This window comes from Octodon degus, unplaced genomic scaffold (genome assembly GCF_000260255.1).
Source record: "Octodon degus isolate 3935 unplaced genomic scaffold, OctDeg1.0 scaffold00053, whole genome shotgun sequence".
Classification (NCBI taxonomy): domain Eukaryota; kingdom Metazoa; phylum Chordata; class Mammalia; order Rodentia; family Octodontidae; genus Octodon; species Octodon degus.
This window is the reverse complement of record NW_004524629.1, coordinates 5,983,303-6,000,948: the sequence shown is the minus strand read 5'-3', so window position 1 is coordinate 6,000,948 and position 17,646 is coordinate 5,983,303. Positions and strand designations below refer to the sequence as shown.

General features: G+C 39.2%; 2 protein-coding genes across 6 annotated transcripts in view; both read left to right on the top strand.

Moving 5' to 3' along the window:
• Spice1 (spindle and centriole associated protein 1) overlaps window positions 1-12,181 on the top strand; it is a 53,335-nt gene extending 41,154 nt beyond the window's left edge. For 2 of the 3 annotated variants that reach the window (XM_023717660.1, XM_023717659.1), the window contains exons 13-18: window positions 1,612-1,857; window positions 3,478-3,968; window positions 6,046-6,229; window positions 8,280-8,382; window positions 9,816-9,903; window positions 11,477-12,181. In XM_023717660.1, the coding sequence (XP_023573428.1) occupies window positions 1,612-1,857; window positions 3,478-3,968; window positions 6,046-6,229; window positions 8,280-8,382; window positions 9,816-9,903; window positions 11,477-11,533 (1,169 nt within the window). In that variant the 3' untranslated portion in view covers window positions 11,534-12,181. The remainder of the gene's footprint in view (window positions 1-1,611; window positions 1,858-3,477; window positions 3,969-6,045; window positions 6,230-8,279; window positions 8,383-9,815; window positions 9,904-11,476) is intronic. The other variant, XM_023717661.1, reaches the window with a different exon arrangement.
• A 1,199-nt stretch (window positions 12,182-13,380) lies between these two features.
• Window positions 13,381-17,646, top strand: part of Cfap44 (cilia and flagella associated protein 44) — a 119,105-nt gene continuing 114,839 nt past the window's right edge. Inside the window, exons 1-2 of one of the 3 annotated variants that reach the window (XM_023717639.1) lie at window positions 13,467-13,485; window positions 15,243-15,290. The gene's annotated coding sequence lies outside the window, so the exon portion shown is untranslated. Of the gene's footprint in view, window positions 13,486-15,242; window positions 15,291-17,646 lie in introns of all 3 variants that reach the window. The other 2 variants (XM_004633300.2, XM_023717640.1) reach the window with 2 other exon arrangements.

The following is a 17,646-nucleotide window of genomic DNA, read 5'->3' as shown; positions in this document are numbered from 1 at the left end:
CCCAGGGCACACTGAGATGGCGAATGAAAGTGGGCATGGTAATCCCAGCGCTTGGGCAGCTGTAAAACAGGAAGGATCACTTCAAGTCTGATCTGTGTAGTGAGACTCTGTACTAAATACATTAAAAAAAAAAAAAGTATGTCAGTACTTTACTGTTGCCCAAGTTAAGCTTCACTATGGAGAAAGATTTTAGTTCTTCAAAGATTAAAAGAGCTAGAAGTGAGTATATTAGAAGGTCATTGTTACTTTTATTAAAAAGCCTGTGGAAAAAGATAAAAAGATTTATATAGGTGAATCCAGCTTAGCATCTTTGTGTAACTCTATATAAGTTATTTTTCTTGTTGCTGAGACTTTTAAAATACCTGATGTCCAAAGTTAGAGTGTCTTACTTTTCTTTCATTGCTGGGACGAAATACTTGATACCCAAAATTAAGGAAGGATTTAGCTCACAGTTTGTAGAGGTTTCAGTCCATAATCAGCTGGCTCCAAGGCAGGGTGGCCTGGCAGAAGAGCAACAGTTTATGGTGGGTGGGCACGTGTGTGCGAGAGAGAAAGAGAGAGAGAGAGACAGACAGACAGACAGACACAGAGACAGAGAGAGACAGACAGACAGACAAGAGATAGAGACAGGCTTCTTTTTGTGTCTTGTGTTTGCAGGCTAGCTGGATTAGGGTGTTGCCAGTCTAATTAATGGACTGATCCAGCAATCACTCACTTTTAATCCCAGCATTGCAGTATGAATCAGTTATGTACTGTAGATTTAGCAACCCTGAAAACCCTATGACTGCATGATACTTGGGGAGACATCTAGACAAAAACCATAAAAAACCCTTCCTAGATAATAATGGAGTAAGACTATACTATTCACAGTGCATGACTTGTGAAATTATAGTGACCTTGTCTTGTGATGTATCTTGTGTGCAGAGATCAGTATTTACATGTCTTAGTTTTTCCATTTGGTTATTTTTAATGTCATTAGAAAGCAAATAATAAATTCTAAAGTGCCAGCAAGAGTTTGTAGGTGGCTTTCTTTTTTATAGCTCTTTTTGCCCTTAGTTCTTTTCTCAAAAATAGCAACTTCTTGCCACTGTCATCTTTGAAGAAGTCTGCTGATGAATTATTGGCAAAGGAAGATGTAGCCTAGAAAATGAAGGCTCTATGGTTCTGTCAGTGTCTATATCTGGGTGGCCCTGCAAAACTTCATATGTGCAGCGTCAGGACTTGGGGAGGAGAGGAAGCTACAGCTGGCTTGGTGTGAAGAGGAGAGGGCTGATCGGAAGAGGTGGGTCTTGGGGATGTGACCTGGAGCCTCGTCTGCCTCCTTAGCTCCTCCCTTCACTCTCAGCTCTTGGCTGCTGTGATGTGAGCAGCTTTCTTCCCTACCAGGCCCTTCCACTGTGCTGCCCTGGCACCAGCTGATTATGGATGGAAACCTCAACAACTAGAGCCAAAGTAAACCTCTCCTTTAAAAATTGTGGGTTTTGAGTATTTTGTCTCATTGAGGAAGAAAGTGACTAAAACAAGCCATCTGCAGCTTGCACTCTACTTAAAGGCACTTAGGAATACATATCTGAAACGTGCCCACACTTGCTTTTTGTTCCTTGCATACAGATACCCTCTTTTCTTCTGCAGAGGCTCCTGTTGTAAGTTCTAATGTGTCCATGCCATTGATGTTCAGAGAGGAAGAAGTGGTTGATTTCCTTCAGGAAGAGTTGCCTGTAAAACTGTCTCAGATGCCAAACTGCCCTGACAGTACACATCTGGCCAGCAGTTTTCCAGCACATGTCTTTGAGCCAGCTGTGTTGTTAACACCACCCAGGCAGAAGAGCAATACAGAATTCCCTCCTCTACAGGATGGTGAGCAGGCTTCGCCTAACAATGTTATATTTCACTCGTGTAATGTATTGTGTTTATGATTACCTGAAAAATGTAATTGAAAAACATTGATAACTGCCAACAACCTTTCGTGAAGGGTACATTTTTAGGGTGATTTATACTAGTGTTTTATACTGATGCAATAAAGTGTGACATTATACATCTGTTCTACTGAACATTGTAAATATTAAACTCAGATCAAAGGATCAGAGTCTGGAGGATTAAGTTGCTGAGTAAGAGGAATTCTCTTTGTCCCCATTTTCCTGTAGTGTATGACATAGAAACAAAAGGAGATTATGCTCCAGAAAATAAGGAAGTTTAGTGGGGGAAAGATGAGAACTGTGACCTAAGGATTTGTGTAAGTTATATTTGATCATCATATTAAGCACTTTCTCATCACAAGTTTTCAGACCAGTTAGTTGAGGGAATTTTGTAACAAAATTAGATGAACAATTAAAAAGACAGTGAGATACATGTAGAGTTTTGAATAAAAACATTGAACTATTTTGCTAATCCTTAGCTCACATGATTCATGAATAGGCTTCTGAGCTTCTGTAGACCTCTTCATTGTTGGAAAATGAAATTATTGGTCCATATGTACAGTATGTACATTTCCTGAAGCTTTCTCTTTCATTTGCAAAGGATCCTTCAATTTGAAAAAAGTTAAAAAGTACTTAGACTCTCCTCCAAACATTTTGCAGTGGTCTGCATACCTGCCTGGTAAGCACAAGGACTTGGGTTCCATCCCTGTCACCGCATGCCTTATGGGCCTCTCCACCAAGCTGGCCCCAAAACCAGGAGTGGTGGCACATGCCTATAACCCCAGTACTGGGTAGGCTGAGATGGGAGGATCACTAGGAGTCTGAGCTGTGTAGCAGGACCCTATACCAAATAAGTAAATAAAAGATTAAAAATTTTTTTTTTTAAATTTTGCTTTGATGTTTATAACACAAATATAACATGTGTCAGATCAGCATGGTATAGTGGAGACAGTTCTAGGCTCAGTCAGAAGTGCTGGCCTGCCCATCACTGACTAGCTTTAAAACATGGGCTAAGATGTAGTTTTTTTTTTTTTTTTTGCAATCCAGTTTTCTTCTTTTGCACAAGAGGATTTTACCTTAATGTCTTTTCTAGCTTTCCAATTCTGTAAGTTATTTCTCCTTCAGAGGACTGGAAATTGTTGTTAACTCTGGCTAGATTAAGGAACTATAGTTTCAATTCCGGTTAGATTTCATTTCTACTTGGGATTGAACTTGGGACCTTGCACTTGCCAGACAGGCACTTGTGCTGCTGAGCTATCTACCTGCACAATTTTCATTTCTTTTTCTTACTTGTGTATGTATAAGACTGGGCATGGTGTTGTACTCCTGTAATCCCAGTGCTGGGGAGGCTGAAAACACTATGACTCTCAGTTGCGTAGTGAGACCCTGTACCAACTACATAATTAATAAATAAAAAAATAAAAAAGATACATAGGGCTCTTAATCAAATTCAGAAGCTTAACCCTTCTATTGATGTACTTCTGTACTACGATGGGCTAGTGAGATAATTTAAACTACTTTATTAGAAAATAATACATGCTTATTATTTATTAATCTGCAGTATTGAGGAGGACTGTTCAAACTCGCCCTGCTCCACGAATTCTTACCACTGTGGAAATGATTGAGAAGGAACAAAATTGGGAAAAGAAGACCTTACCTACTGATACAGATACTCCAAATTTAAGTGAAGAGAATCGACTGTTCACTCAGAGGTGGAGAGTCTCTCACATGGGAGAGGATCCGGAGAACAAAACCCAGACACCTTTTGTTAACCTCTCACAGCCCCTCTGCAGTTCCCATCCCAGTGTTCAACAGTTGAGACATCCTGCATTCTCAGAAGAGCTCCTGGAACTGGGAGGTGGGCAGCAGCCTAGAACAGTTGAGGCACCAGTACAAAGAAAGGACATAATGGCACGGATTGCTGAGTTGACGCTGCAGAATTCAGCCATGAAGGCACATCTGAGTAACAGTCATGGGCCAGAAGGAGAGCCAGGGGATGGACTGAACAAACAAGAGTTGAACAAACAGGACGTTGCTGGTGACACGACTGCTGTGAGTACCAGTTAAGGATCAACTAGGGACATACAGGAATTTAAAAGTGTCTGAAGAGACATCTTTGCAGAAGTAATAGCTTTGAGGCTACTGCTAGATGGCTTATGCTTTGACATGTCTTCATCACCAAGATAGGTAAAAGTTATTTATTAGTTTATATTCCATATGCAATAAGAAGACCACGTGAAAGAAAAAATACATGTGAGGAAAACAGGACTAAAATAATGTGTGTGAGTAAGTTAAGCTTGAGTTAGGAATGAACTTTTAAGTAAGCTACATAATAACTGCACTTTAGTTGGAAGTATTTTTCCTCTTAAAGTGGATTATACAAGAACAGCTGGCCCTTAACTCATGAACAGTTAATTTTTAGAACACAGTGTACTTTCCTATGGAAACAATTCTTCAGAAAGGATCATTAAAGTCAGACTTTAAAGTATATGTGAATCATATGAAGATCTTGCTCTAAAACATAATTTATAAGTCTTGGGTAGGACCTGTGCATTTCTATTAAGTTTCCAAATGAAGCCTGTGTTACTGAGGGCCACATTTTAAATAGCAACAATCTGTGTATTATAGTACATAGATTTTATAAGTTAAGTAAACTTTGTGGGCTAACCTGATAATGTAAACCTTTATTTCATTGTTAGGAGAGGGGCTGGGGAGATAGCTCAGTAGATTAAGTGCTTGCCTAGCAAGCACAAGGACCTGAGTTCAATCCGAGGTTCTGGGGGAAAAAAAAAAAAAAATTAGGAGAAAAGGGATTCCAGATTCCAAATAGTAGTGCATCTAACATGCCTCCTCAGGCAGACCCTAAGGATAGGAGGCACTTTCTTTTGCACTCTTCTCGAGCCAGGGGGGTTCTGACAAGGAGGATGACAGTGGTCTCTGTAGAAAGGAGCTGATGGCCTCACCTTGGATTACTTGCCATGGCTGTGCCCATAGAGCTGCCAAGACAGTGAATTAGGGTTTCTCTGAGGAGCACTGGAGGAGAGAGAGGGGGGAGCCATCTGTTAGCACTGGCTCACAGGGAACAAAGTGTGCTGTCGAGTCAGAACGGTAGTTAGAGAGACTGGAAGAGGAGGAGCCAGGAAGATTGGCAGCAGCTGTCGATACAGCTGTAAATATGAACTTTCACAGTTTTGAGTCATGGAGACAGTTATGTTTGCAATTTTGAAGATTGTTTGAAACAGGTATCTCAGATTAGAAAAAAGACAACATAGTTAAGTGTTAAGTGTGTGTCCTTTTCTAATAGTATATGCATCAATTTGGAAAGGATAATTTAATATTTCTGTCCTCACCATCCTCTCATTTTAATTAAAAATATAGAATTATCTTTAATTCATAATGTTTTGCTTATCTTTTTTTAAAAAAACTCTTAAGTACAAGCTATAAATTAATAATTTCTATTAGGGATTGATTTTTTATTTCCCCAAAGGAACATCTTTAACTCAATGAAATTATTGGGATTGACATAAATACATTTTTCTTGGGAATTTTTCAAATTAAACTTATATTCCTAGGCGAGCTATGTTTTGCTCATGTCCCAAATTCCTCTCCAGTTGCAGCTGGTTTTGAACAAGATTATCTTAAGCTAAATGTGGCCTGGAGCGGCTGCCGCATAAGCAGAAGAGTGACAGGGTTCTCAGAATCTTTGCCAAGTAACTCAGCAGATTCATAGTCATACCCCTTTATTGTAACTATGGAAACATCTGCTTCAAATAACAGCGGACCCCTCTTTCTAATCTGTCTAACTTCACATCTGTCATCAATAGGTGTGTGGCATTCAGCTCAGTGGAAGTCATCTTTGCCCCGAGCTCTTTTGTACAGTGCCACAAATGCTAATAATATAGCACTTGATGTGTGCTCCCTGAAAGGTGAGCAGGGTGGGGCAATAGCAGAGGAGCCTTCGTCCTTTTACTTCAGTCCTGATTCTTTAAATGAATTTTAGGTTGTGTTGTTTGCACACTGTTTGCATTTGTTTATGAGGGGTTTGACTGAATTTGCTGCACTTAGTAGAAAAGGCAAAACTGAGTGCTGTTTTTCCAGTATTGAATTTATGCCCTTGTCCCCTCCAAAGCCTTTTCCAGTTGCACAGTTCATAACCCCAAGCAACATGGAGGAACGGATTGCAGAGTTGAATCGACAGAGTATGGAGGCTCGTGGAAAGCTACTGCAGTTGATAGAACAACAAAAACTTGTTGGCTTGAATCTTTCCTCTTCACCAGTGTCACCTGTTCAGTCACCTCTCAGAGCATGGACAGGTTAGTCACAGATTCATGATTTAAAAACCAGAAATATGAAAGTTTTCACTTTCTAAATTTTGCAAGTTCATCATATGTATAATTTCAACCCTGTCTATACCCAGAATGTGTTGAGTTCTAAGTGAAGTAGCAGAAAAAAAGCACTTGTTAACTTATGGAAGTACTCAGGCAAAAAATGTCCTCTTTAATCGCAAAACTATTCTTAGGAGTGAGCTGCTTAATGGTGTTTTCACTGCACTTAGCACTGATATTATCTCATATCTGTGTTGGTTTGGTGCTTATTGCCTGCTCTCAGCACGAATGCTGGAGTAGTGAAGGCCATATGTGCCAGGCACACGGTAGTAATCTGCCACTGAGAGTTTTCACCTCCTAGGAATTATTTTATTTTTGAAAATATTTACCTAGAGGGCTGGTGAGATGGCTCAGTGGTCTAAAGCACCTACTTAGAACAAGCTTAGCAAAGCAAAGCACAGGGACCACAGTTCAATCCCCAGCACCACATGCCAGCCATCCCCGACCCCTGGTGGGCTGAGCTGGCCACACACACACACACACACACACACACAAATAAATAAATAAATAAAATTTTAAAAAAAAGAAAAGAAAAATATTTACCTAGAAAGCAGACTCTTTGAAATTACTGCATAAGCAATGGGCAGCACAATTCTTAAGGACTTCCTATATGTTTGTATTAAGGTTCCTCACATTATAGCTTTGTCTGTTGTTCTTTGTAGTCATGAAGTCTAGAGCAAATTTTGATTTGGATAAATATATTGTTACTCAAATATGTATGAATACTACTGTGTGCCTGCCATAAACTTTGGTCTTATACATGTTTAATAAGGAAGCAAGCCGAGTCACAGAGAAGGTAATTTTCTGATGTTCAAAGCAAGTTGTTGTGGTTTTACATCTGTGCTGTTTGCAGTCTGGTGTCTGTGTCTCTTTAAAGGCTTCTTTTTGTAAGTCAGACTCTTGGTTTCATAGTACGCTCTGGGGGGAATAATGATTAAAAGTAAGAATATATCATATACATGAAAAACCTGCTTTTACTGTCCAGTGTAACTGAGGAATATTTTATAAAATTAAGTAAGATTTTAATTTCCTGAAAGCCAGGAAGTCACTGGTAGGTTTTTGTTGTTGTCATTTTGATTTTTTTTCTTTTTTTTTTTTTTTTGAGGCAAGGTCTCACTCTGTAATTCAGGCTGGTCTTGAACTCACTATTTAGCTCAAGCTGACCTAAAATTCGTGGCAATCTTCCTGCTTTAGCCTTCCAGCCCAAGATTACAGGTGTGAGCTACCATGTGTGGTTTAAGAACTCACTAGCTTTAAGCAATGATTTGCAGTGGCTTCTGTGAAGCTGCTGGGGATGGACAGCAAGTCTTTCATTAGTAAATACTTGGTAAATATTTGCTGATTGATTTCCTACTTCTGAAATATTTAAAATTATATAATTATTCTTATTTTTCATCAGATGAGCTCTTCAGCCAACTTTCCCCTTCTATGTTAGTGTCTTCAGTAATGGTAATAATGTAATAGATTTGAAAGGTTGAAAGTTTTATTGAGGGCTGGTGAGATAGCTCAGCGGTCTACAGTGCCTGCCTAGGCAAGCTTAGGCAAGCTCAGGGAACATGGTTCGATCCTCGGTACCACATACCATGCCAGCCCTGCCCCAAGGGTGGACTGAGCTGGCCACAAAAAGGAAAAACAGATTTATTGAATTTCTTCAGAAATTTCTCCCTCTCCCCCTTTTAAACTTTGGACATCTTTTTTTTTTTTTTTTTTTTGACATCTTTTTTTAGACAAAGATCTCAGATTCTTTAGGGCAGTCTCTTAACTGCTTTTTACTTCCAGATCTGACATGGTAGTTGGCATGCTTACTGAACTGACAGTAGTAGCTAAAGTTTCACAATTCATTTTTCAGAAAAACTTGCAAGTGCATCTGTGGGCCATAATGATGATAATATTGGGGAAAAACATTTATAAAATGATATTGAAATTGAACAAAATTTTTATCAATAGTTAATAAATCTTTTTTTTTTCCATAATTTAGAAGGAGGAAAGAGGACCATTGATGTATGTATACCCAGAGCAGAAGCCCCAGAAAGCTCAAAAGGCAATACTGTCTCTCCTGTCAGTGGGACAAACACAAGGAGGTAGGGCTACAGTATGAGCAGTTGCTTTAAAAATCAAGAGGGTGGTGTGGGTCTTAATCTCCTGTGATTAAATGATGTGCATAATGTCTAATATAAGATCAGAAAGACTCATAAAGAGAAAATAATTGGAGAGGAAAATTTGGAGGGAGTAAGATGGATGAAGGATAAGGTTAAGTAGAAAATTATGGGTTATGGGGCCAGGGAGATGGCTCAGTAGAATAAGTGCCTCCCTGGCAAGCTCAAGGGACTGAGTTCAATTCCCAGTTCCGCCAAAAGAAGAAAAAGAAAAGAAAAGAAAAGAAAAGAAAATTATGGGTTGGCTACTGAAAACAGAAGTGAGCTAACCACATTATTTATGAGTTACAAAATTAGGAGGTAATAAAATGGCAAGATGGGTAAATTGGCTGTAGTGTTCCCTTATAATAGGTGAGACTGCAGCTCATAGAACTGAGTGATTTGCCAGAGAGGTCACATGGCTGGTGAGTGGGGACACTGCAGATGTACCTGGCCTTTCTGTGTCTGCCCTACATCCTCACATGTGCAGCACTGCTGCAGTTCTCATTAGTCTTCTACTATCCTGACCACCTTGCCCACCCGTGCATACACACTTTCTCCTTTGATGTCAGAAACATTGTATGATACTTGTCTTGGTTCCTTTTCTCCTGTTGCTGAGACAAAATACCTGACACCCAAAATGAAGGAAGGAAGGAAGGAAAGAAGGAAGGAAGGAAGGGTTTATTTAGTTCACAGTCAGTGGAGCTTTTAGTCCATAGTCAGCTGGCTTAAGGCAGGGTGGCACATGGCAGAGGGCAGCCGTTCATGATGGTGGAAAACAGCAAAAGCAGTGAGAGCAAAATAGAAGTATGAGTGAAACCTTTTCTGTCCCTTGGGTGGGTGTAGCACTTGCACCCATAATCCCAGCACTAGACAGTGAATCAGTCAGAAACTCTAGATGCCTGCCCCCATGACTGCATGTCAGGGGGCATCCAAATACAAGCCATAACAATACTGTAATGACAGGCACATGTGTTAAAATCCACAGAATATATCATATAAACAGTGAACGCTAATGTAAAGCATTAGTGTTTAGCTAATGTATTGATACTGGATCATTGGTTGTAACAAAGGGGCCACACTAATACCCAGTGTTAATTGGGTAAACTATTAAGAAGTGTGGGGACTGAGAAGTGTCTGGACTTTCCACTTCATCATTCTGTAATCCTAAAACTACTCAAAAAAAAAAAAAAGAAAAAAGAAAAAAAAATGAAGAAATATGGTTGGTGAGACTGTGTTACAAATACTTTTCCTAATTTGGACTTAAGTCAGCCATTCTTTTTCAAGCTCTGACCAGTATTAAGAATTGTTATTGCTTGCAAAATCTGTGGAGACTAGTATTAGCTCATTTTTCATTATCTTTTTATTTTCATAAATAGATCTTCAGGGGCTACTAGCAATTCCTGTTCTCCCTTAAATGCCACCTCAGGAAGTGGGCGACTCACACCTATTAATCCAAGAACAAAGGTACATTATAAAATGTAATTGTGAAATATGCATAGGGATTATGAGGGTGAGGCTGAAGGTGATTGATTTTAGTGATTTCTACTTTTAGGGATTATTCATGGTATCCTGAAGATGATATAAAATCCTCAGAAAAGATACTGTAATTCACTTTCATTAGAAAAAACTAGTCATATACTTTTGTTTTCTGGAGTAACTAAAGAATAAGGTAAAATTCAACATGATTTTAAGTCTTTTAAGACTGGAAATTGTGGCCAGGGAGATAGCTCAGTAGAATAAGCACTTCCCTGGCAAGTGCAAGGGCCTGAGTTCAATTCCCAGTTCTGCAAAAAAAAAAAAAAGACTGGAAATTACTGGTTTCACACAGGGCTTTCAAAGTTTCATGGCAGGACATGCAGGTGTGCCTTGAGTGGGGTGTAAGAATGTGGAGATCATGGTTTCCATGTGCTTGCTGTGACTAGTTGGAGTGTGGGGCAGTCTTGAGTCCAGCAGTTTTATCCCAGTGTGCCAGGTTATAGTCCAGAGGGTAAACAACATCTCACGTATTCTTTGTGTTACCTACTACAGGTTATACTATTGCAAGAATGTGTAGAAGCTAAGCATTTAATAATATATCCAAAATTTTACAGCAGGCATTTTAATTTTAATTTTTTTTGTAAAAAATAGTTCTTTTGGGCAGGCAAGATGGCTTAGTGGACTAAGTGCATGTTTAGGCAAGCCCAGGGGCCAGGGTTTGATTCCTGGCACCACATGCTGCTCTGGCCCGCCTTGGGCACTCTGAGCCAGTGACCGAGTCTGGGTGTGGTGGCGCACACCTGTAATCCCAGCTCTTGGAAGGCTGTAAACAGGCGAATCACTGAGTCTGAACTAGTAGTGAGACCCTGAACACCCTGTAGACCCTTCCCTAAAATACAAAATAAATAAATAAAATAAATAAAAACATTAAAAAAATTAGATCAAAGAGTGGATACATGACCCAAACGAGAAGCTTAGCTACTCTTATTTGCCTGGCACTAGAAGGTTTGTCCTTTGTTACTTCTTAGTTTCTAAAAAGGCTTCCAGATTGGCTATTTTATATATTTTACCCTCATTCCAGGCATTTGGTAACATTTCATTTACCAAGATGAAGTAATTTATTTTTATCATTTTTAAAAGTTGTACCTTTAGACCACTGGATTTATCCTTTTTAAAAGAAAGTAGGGGGATGGTGAGATGGCTCAGTGGTCTAAAGCACCTACTTAGAACAAGCTTAGCAAAAGAGCACTGGGACCGAGGTTCAATCCCCCAGCACCACATGCCAGCCAGCCCCGCCCCCTGGTGGCCACACACACACACACACACACACACACACACACACAAATTAAACCTTTAAAAAAAATAAAAGAAAGCAGGACTCTTTAATCAGTGAGCTCTGTTGAGCAGGTAATCGGTTATTTGGTTGTCTGTTAGAAAAATATCATCACTCCCACCCAGTGACAGAGATGACTTTGTTGTATACTTTGTATAAATGATCTGTGAGTGCTGAGTGATTTCATGTTTCTGGATATCTTCTAAATCCATTCTGCATCTTTTTCAGCAGATTGAAAAACAAAATGAAGAAGGCTGGTTTGCTCTTTCTACCCACATGTCTTAAGTGGAGTTGGAGTCACCTGTTATAGAGTTTGTTCTGTATACTTTATTGTTGACTGTCCACTCCCATTTTTCCACTCCTGCTTTCAAGTTTTTACTCCTTCAGATAAAACCAAAAAGAGCCTGTGAATTAATATTAATTGAACAGAGGAAAAAAAACCACACAATTATTTTATTTTATTTTTACCTATTCATATAGGTTTTCAACAATCAGCCTTGTAATTAATTCCTTATGAGTAAAATTTGGCTGTAAGTAAAATTTGGCTGTAATTTCTAAAACATTTTAAAGGTTTTTTCTAAAGTAATACAGTTTTACCTTCATCTTTATTCAGGTTTTGTTTGTTTAGTTCATCTTAAATGTAGGTTTCTTTCTTTCTTTTTTTTCTTCTGAAGGACTAAATTGTTTTGTATATGCTTACAATTAAATACCTCTGTGTGATTAGTCTGGTGTTCAGGAAAATATAACATCTTTTGTTTCTTTGGTCAGCAGTTGCTACTGTTCAAGTAGAATGTACAGCTTTAAAACTTCGATGTGAAAATGTTTATATTTGCTTACAGAGTTAAGAATGATTGTGTAAATTCTAAGAATTTTTAGTTTTTAAATGTGAAAATATCAAGAATGACAATGTACATCAAATAAATAATGATCATAGAACTCAAATGTCTAAGTGTATATGACTGGATGGTATATTTAGTGTTTGAAACAGAATTACTGAAATATAAAAAAATTCTATTAATTTTCCCAGTTTAAAATTTAAGATTGGAAGGATAGGTTTTTCAGTTAGGCACCTACCTGGTTGACAAATCTTGGTTTCTATTTCCAAATTGCTTTTTGAATAATCTCTGCCCCCGACTCAATGAGAGGAGTTCTCAGAGTGAGGTGGGAGTGTGGAAGCCCACGTGGGGCTGGGGGCTTCTCCAGGCCTCCTTTCTTCCCTCTGGAGTTGGAAGTCCTGGTCCAGGAAGTGCCGTGTGCAGCTTTCTCTTTGACCTTTTGCAAAAATCGTTTTCTTCTAGCACTGCTGATTTACTTTAAGTCGCCTTGCATTCATTGGAGCTTCTTTCATTTGTATAGCAGTTTTACCTTTTGAAACTTGATATTTATTAAATTCTATCCAATGATATAAACCACTTTAATATTACTCCTTATCAAAATCTCGCTACCCACTCCTTTTGGGAATGCCTTCTTTATGAGATGTATTTTCCTTGATGCTTTTCAACTGATTAGTCCCCTATCCCCCCCTTGCTTTAAGCTTCAAAATCCATTAGAGTTAACTTGGGGAGCTTTAAATACCAAATGACCCCAAGGGGTGATCCTGTATTTTGTGTGGATCCAGCGTCCTGCTACACGGAAGCCCACAACCTACAACCTTATTTACACTTAAACAGCTGACAGAGATGCTAAAGTTTAAAACCCACCAGCCGCCCAACCAACCAATCACAGAAACCCACTACAGCCTCTCCCCCACGTCCCACCCCGGGATTCATCTTTGTACAGTTGATGCTGCTGGCAGCTATTTTCTGTCACGAAAACTGCTCTGCCCCGCCCCGCCCCGCCCCGCCCCGCCCCTGGTCTTTAAAATGTGAGCTTTAGATTTCAAGTTAAAACTTCCCAACACAAAACGGCTGCTGCGATCAGGGCCTCTCTATGCCACTTTGGAACACTAGGCAAGTATTTTGTCACGTATTCAAATGTCATTCAGCCATCAACATGGCGCCGTTTAGCAGTTGAAGAACTGTTTTCTCATTTTGCCCAGAACCAAGGTATCCCAGTTACACCAGTGGGACCTCACGCCCGCGCCGAAGTGCGCAGGAGCCACACGCTGCCTGGTTGGTCTCCGACTGCGCATGCGCTTTGCACCCACTGGGCCCCGCCTCCCTAGGCGGCTTGGTGTTGCCGTGGTAACCACTGTACACTAACACTTCCGAGCTGCAAACAGAGACTGTTAATCTTGGGTAAGTTTGGGCCCTTACAGGTGGGCTCACTCCCTTAATTCTGTTAGTGACTCAGGTGTGGAACCTGCTAGGACTTTAGGCTGAATGAACCAGTATTCACGAAGTTTGCTTAATTTCGTCCTCCTAAGGTAGTGGAACAAAACGTTTCAGGCAACTAGAATAGGACAGTCACTATAGGCGCAGTTCCTGCCTTCAGACTCCAGGTAAGGTGGAGGGAAAGTGAGTTGGCTAGAAAGTCTGGTGGGAGAGTGCTTGGGCTCCCGGATCCTCAAAGCCACCCTTCCCCATACTCAACTGAATGCAACTTGGCAGGCTGGCTCCTCTGCACGGTTTCCTCTTATTTATAAAGGAGGGCAGCAGTGCTTACCCTATGGGGTTCAGATTGTAATTCCATAGGATAATGCAGACCAAGTGCTTAACAAGTGTAGGGCACATGGTTTCACGATAAATATTTCTGTGATGAGTAAAGACAGCATACAAGTGCTCAGTGTGATCAAACATGCCTTGTTCTATGTACCCTGCTGGCTAAAACTTTTGAGAGGCAAGGGCCAAAGAGTAACTAGGGACTGCGAGGGAGGGGAAGTAAACAACAAGGACTACCAGCCCTGTGGTCAAACACTTTAATACTATGCCGAGTAATGGTGTAAAAACTCAAGTTATTTGTGTTCCTATTTGATGGAAATGAAGAGCCATTAATGGTTTTAAACAAGAGGAGCAGCACATTAAAAATGTTCCAGAAATACAAGGAGCAGGATAGAAAATGGTAGAGAAAGGCAAGACCAGATATGAAGCTATGATAATGGCTGAGGTTGGACATAAGGAAAATCAAATACAACGGTGACATTAGGACCAGGTGGGAGGGGATGCATTAAAAGCACTGAATAACTGGATACTTGGTAACAGAGTTTGGAAATCAGCTATGGGCCTTGGGTGAGAGGGATAGATTCAATGAATAACTGCTTTCTTATCTGCAAAATTTGATAATTATGATGATAGTATGTACGTCATGCTTTAAAACCATGTGTAGAACTTCCTTCACATATGATAAGTGTTTAAAAAAACATACACATTTATTATTTTTTCCAGTTCACAAAGTCAAAACAGTCTTTTTAAACTGGACAGCTCGGGCTGGAGAGATGGCTCAGTGGTCTAGAGCACCTACTTAGAACAAGCTTAGCAAAGCATCAGGGACCGCGGTTCGATCCCCCAGCACCACATGCCAGCCAGCCCCGCCCCCTGGTGGGCTGAGCTGGCCACACACACACACCACTCTCTCTCTCTCTCTCTCTCTCTCTCTCTCTCTCTCTCTCTCTCTCTCTCATAAATAAATAAATAAAATTTAAACTGGACAGCTCAATGAGTTGATTAAGAGATTGAGAACATAATTAACATGGCCATAGTACTAACAGTGATGTATAGATTTAATGCAATTCCAATCAAAATAACAACAAAATTCTTCATAAAATTAGTAAAATAAAATCTCAAAATTTATATGGAACCATAAGAGACCTAGAATAGCTAAAGTAATTCTGATAGTTCAGATCTAAAATATCTCCAAAGGACTCACATGCTCATAGAGCTTTTGAAGAGGATTGGACCACAGAGGTGCTATCATTGACTTGCTGTTAGGAGGTGGAGTCTGGTTGGAAGAGGCGGATCACTGGGGCTTGACCTGGGTCTGGATCTCTCTTCCTGCTCCTCCCTTTATTTTCTCTGCTTCCTTACCATCATGATGTGGGCAGCTTTCGTCTGCTCAGGGCTTTCACTACTGCACTGACTGTGCAAGGACTGAGACTTCTGAAATTGTAAGCTATAACAAATCTCTTCTTTAAGTTGTGGGAGTGTTGTGTTGTGTCTCAGTCATGAGAAAAATGACTAAGTCAGTTGAGCAAAGTAGGAGTCATTGCAGTCCTGGGTTTTAACTTATACTGCAGAGCTATAATAACACAAAGAGCATGACACTAGCACAAAAACTGACTTGTTTATTAATGAATTAGAATTGAGGATGGAGAAACAATGCCATATAAATTTTTTTTGCAAGTATTTCGTAGTTAAAAATTATTTTAATGGTCAATTCTTTTTTTTTTTTTTTTTTTTTTGTGGTACCGGGGATTGAACTCAGGACCCTGCACTTGCCAGGCAAGCACTTACTCTACTGAGCTATCTCCCCGGCCATTAATGGTCTATTCTAATATGACTTTTTATTTGTATTTAGACTTTGTGTTGGCTAAAGTAAGATTGATCCATCTCACTGTGGTCCTTTCAGCTGTTTTTCAAAGTAATGGTCTCTTTGGAATTCAGGAAACAGGAAAAGCAGATTTTAAAAAAATAATAATTTTATTGAGAAACAAATAGCAATGAGAAAGTTTCAAAACTGATTACTAGCATAATTTCAGTAATTAATACATTGTATATTGCTGTCTTAGTGGTTATTCATTGTACAAGATGCAGAAATGATATGTTGTTCACAAACACTATTAGTACAAATCTCTCTATTCATTGAATTAAGAGAATGCAGCTGCATATCTGCCCTAACTATTTCGAATATACAGATACCAAATGGTCGTTCATTTGTATCCCCCTTTTTTGGTTAGTTTTGTCAGAGAAGGGAATTCCATTGTCATTTAAATACTGTAGGTGTGTGAATTCAGCAAAATATTCTAATATAGTTCAGTAGTCCATAATAATTTCCATAAGATTGGCAATGTCAGAAGTTGTTGACTTGAAAAAAGAAAAAAGTTGTTGACTTGATCCTTTTATAAGGTTGTATATGGTTAAATTTCTAAATTTCTGTGTAGAATATATAACTGTTTATTCCTATTTTTAAAATTTTTTTTAATTTTTAATTTTTTTTCTTCATATTCTGGAGGGACTTAAAGTTCAACATATCAATACTTGATGGAAAATACCTGTTCCATATTAAGCCTAAGATGTTTGATATCTAGACAGATAATGAGGTTAAGCTCAACTGCCTATGTTGTAGGGTAATAATAATAAGCCTGTCTTCTGGAGGCTTAACAACCTAAGTTTGCATACCAAAAATTAGAGAAAAAGAAAGGCTGCATTTTGGTCCTAGCCTTTCAAGGTCAGTGAAGACTCAGAATGTAGGAGAACCTGTACTGTAACATCATGTAATTCAGTGGTGTCCCAAATTTTCTGATCAAGGAGATTGTGGGGCCACAGAGGAAAGTGATTGATGATGTAGAGTGTGCCTAAGGAGAGTCACCTGGAGAGAAAACATTCTCTCAGGCTTTCACAGAGAGCATATTAGTCAGGCAATGGCCATGACTCATCCACATGGCTGACCCTGACAAAGGATCTACAAACTGCGGTACAGGATTTCAAAATAAATCCGGAGGAGATTTGACTGACTTTATCAGATACAAAAGTTACATTTCTTGTTGCATAGGTCTTGCTTTATCTTAGTCTTAACCATCCAGCAGAAAAGTATAAAAACAAAGTATAAAAAGTAAAGCCATGGGGGCCCAGCCCTAGCTCAGTTCTTTAAGTGGCTGCTTCCACAATGCTGGCAGCTTCAGTTTGCTGTAGTTCGATCCCCACAACACTCCAGCCATGCAAAAGTGCCCTGAAGGCATTCAAGGAGCAAAACACACACACACACACACACAAAAAAAAAAGTAAAGCCATATTAATAACCATATGAATTTTGACAAAAGGACTGAGAACATAGGCTGGAGAAAAGATAGTCTCTTTAGTGAATGTCTTCTGCATGTGGATAACCAGTAGAAAAACTGGTTATCCACATGCAGAAAAATGACTTTAGATTCATATCTCTTGCTTTGTATTCAACTCCAAATGGATTGCAAGGCTATCAAAAAAAAAAACAAAAAAAAACAAAAACAACCCCCCCCAAAAAAAAACAATAACAAAAAAACCCACCTAAATCTGCTGGAAGAAGTAACTGGTGAAACTCTTAGGCAAGGCTTTCTGAGTAAGATCCCAATTGTAAAAAAAATAATACCAAAATCAACAAATGGGATCATTTCAAATTAAAAGGCTCCTGCACAGCAAAGAAAATCAACTAATTAAAGAGACAACCTATAGAATGGAAACACACTCAAACTGAGGACTAATATCTAAAATGTAAAGAACTCAAAAATATTAGATTCCCCCAATCAAAAAAGAGTAATTGAAATGAAT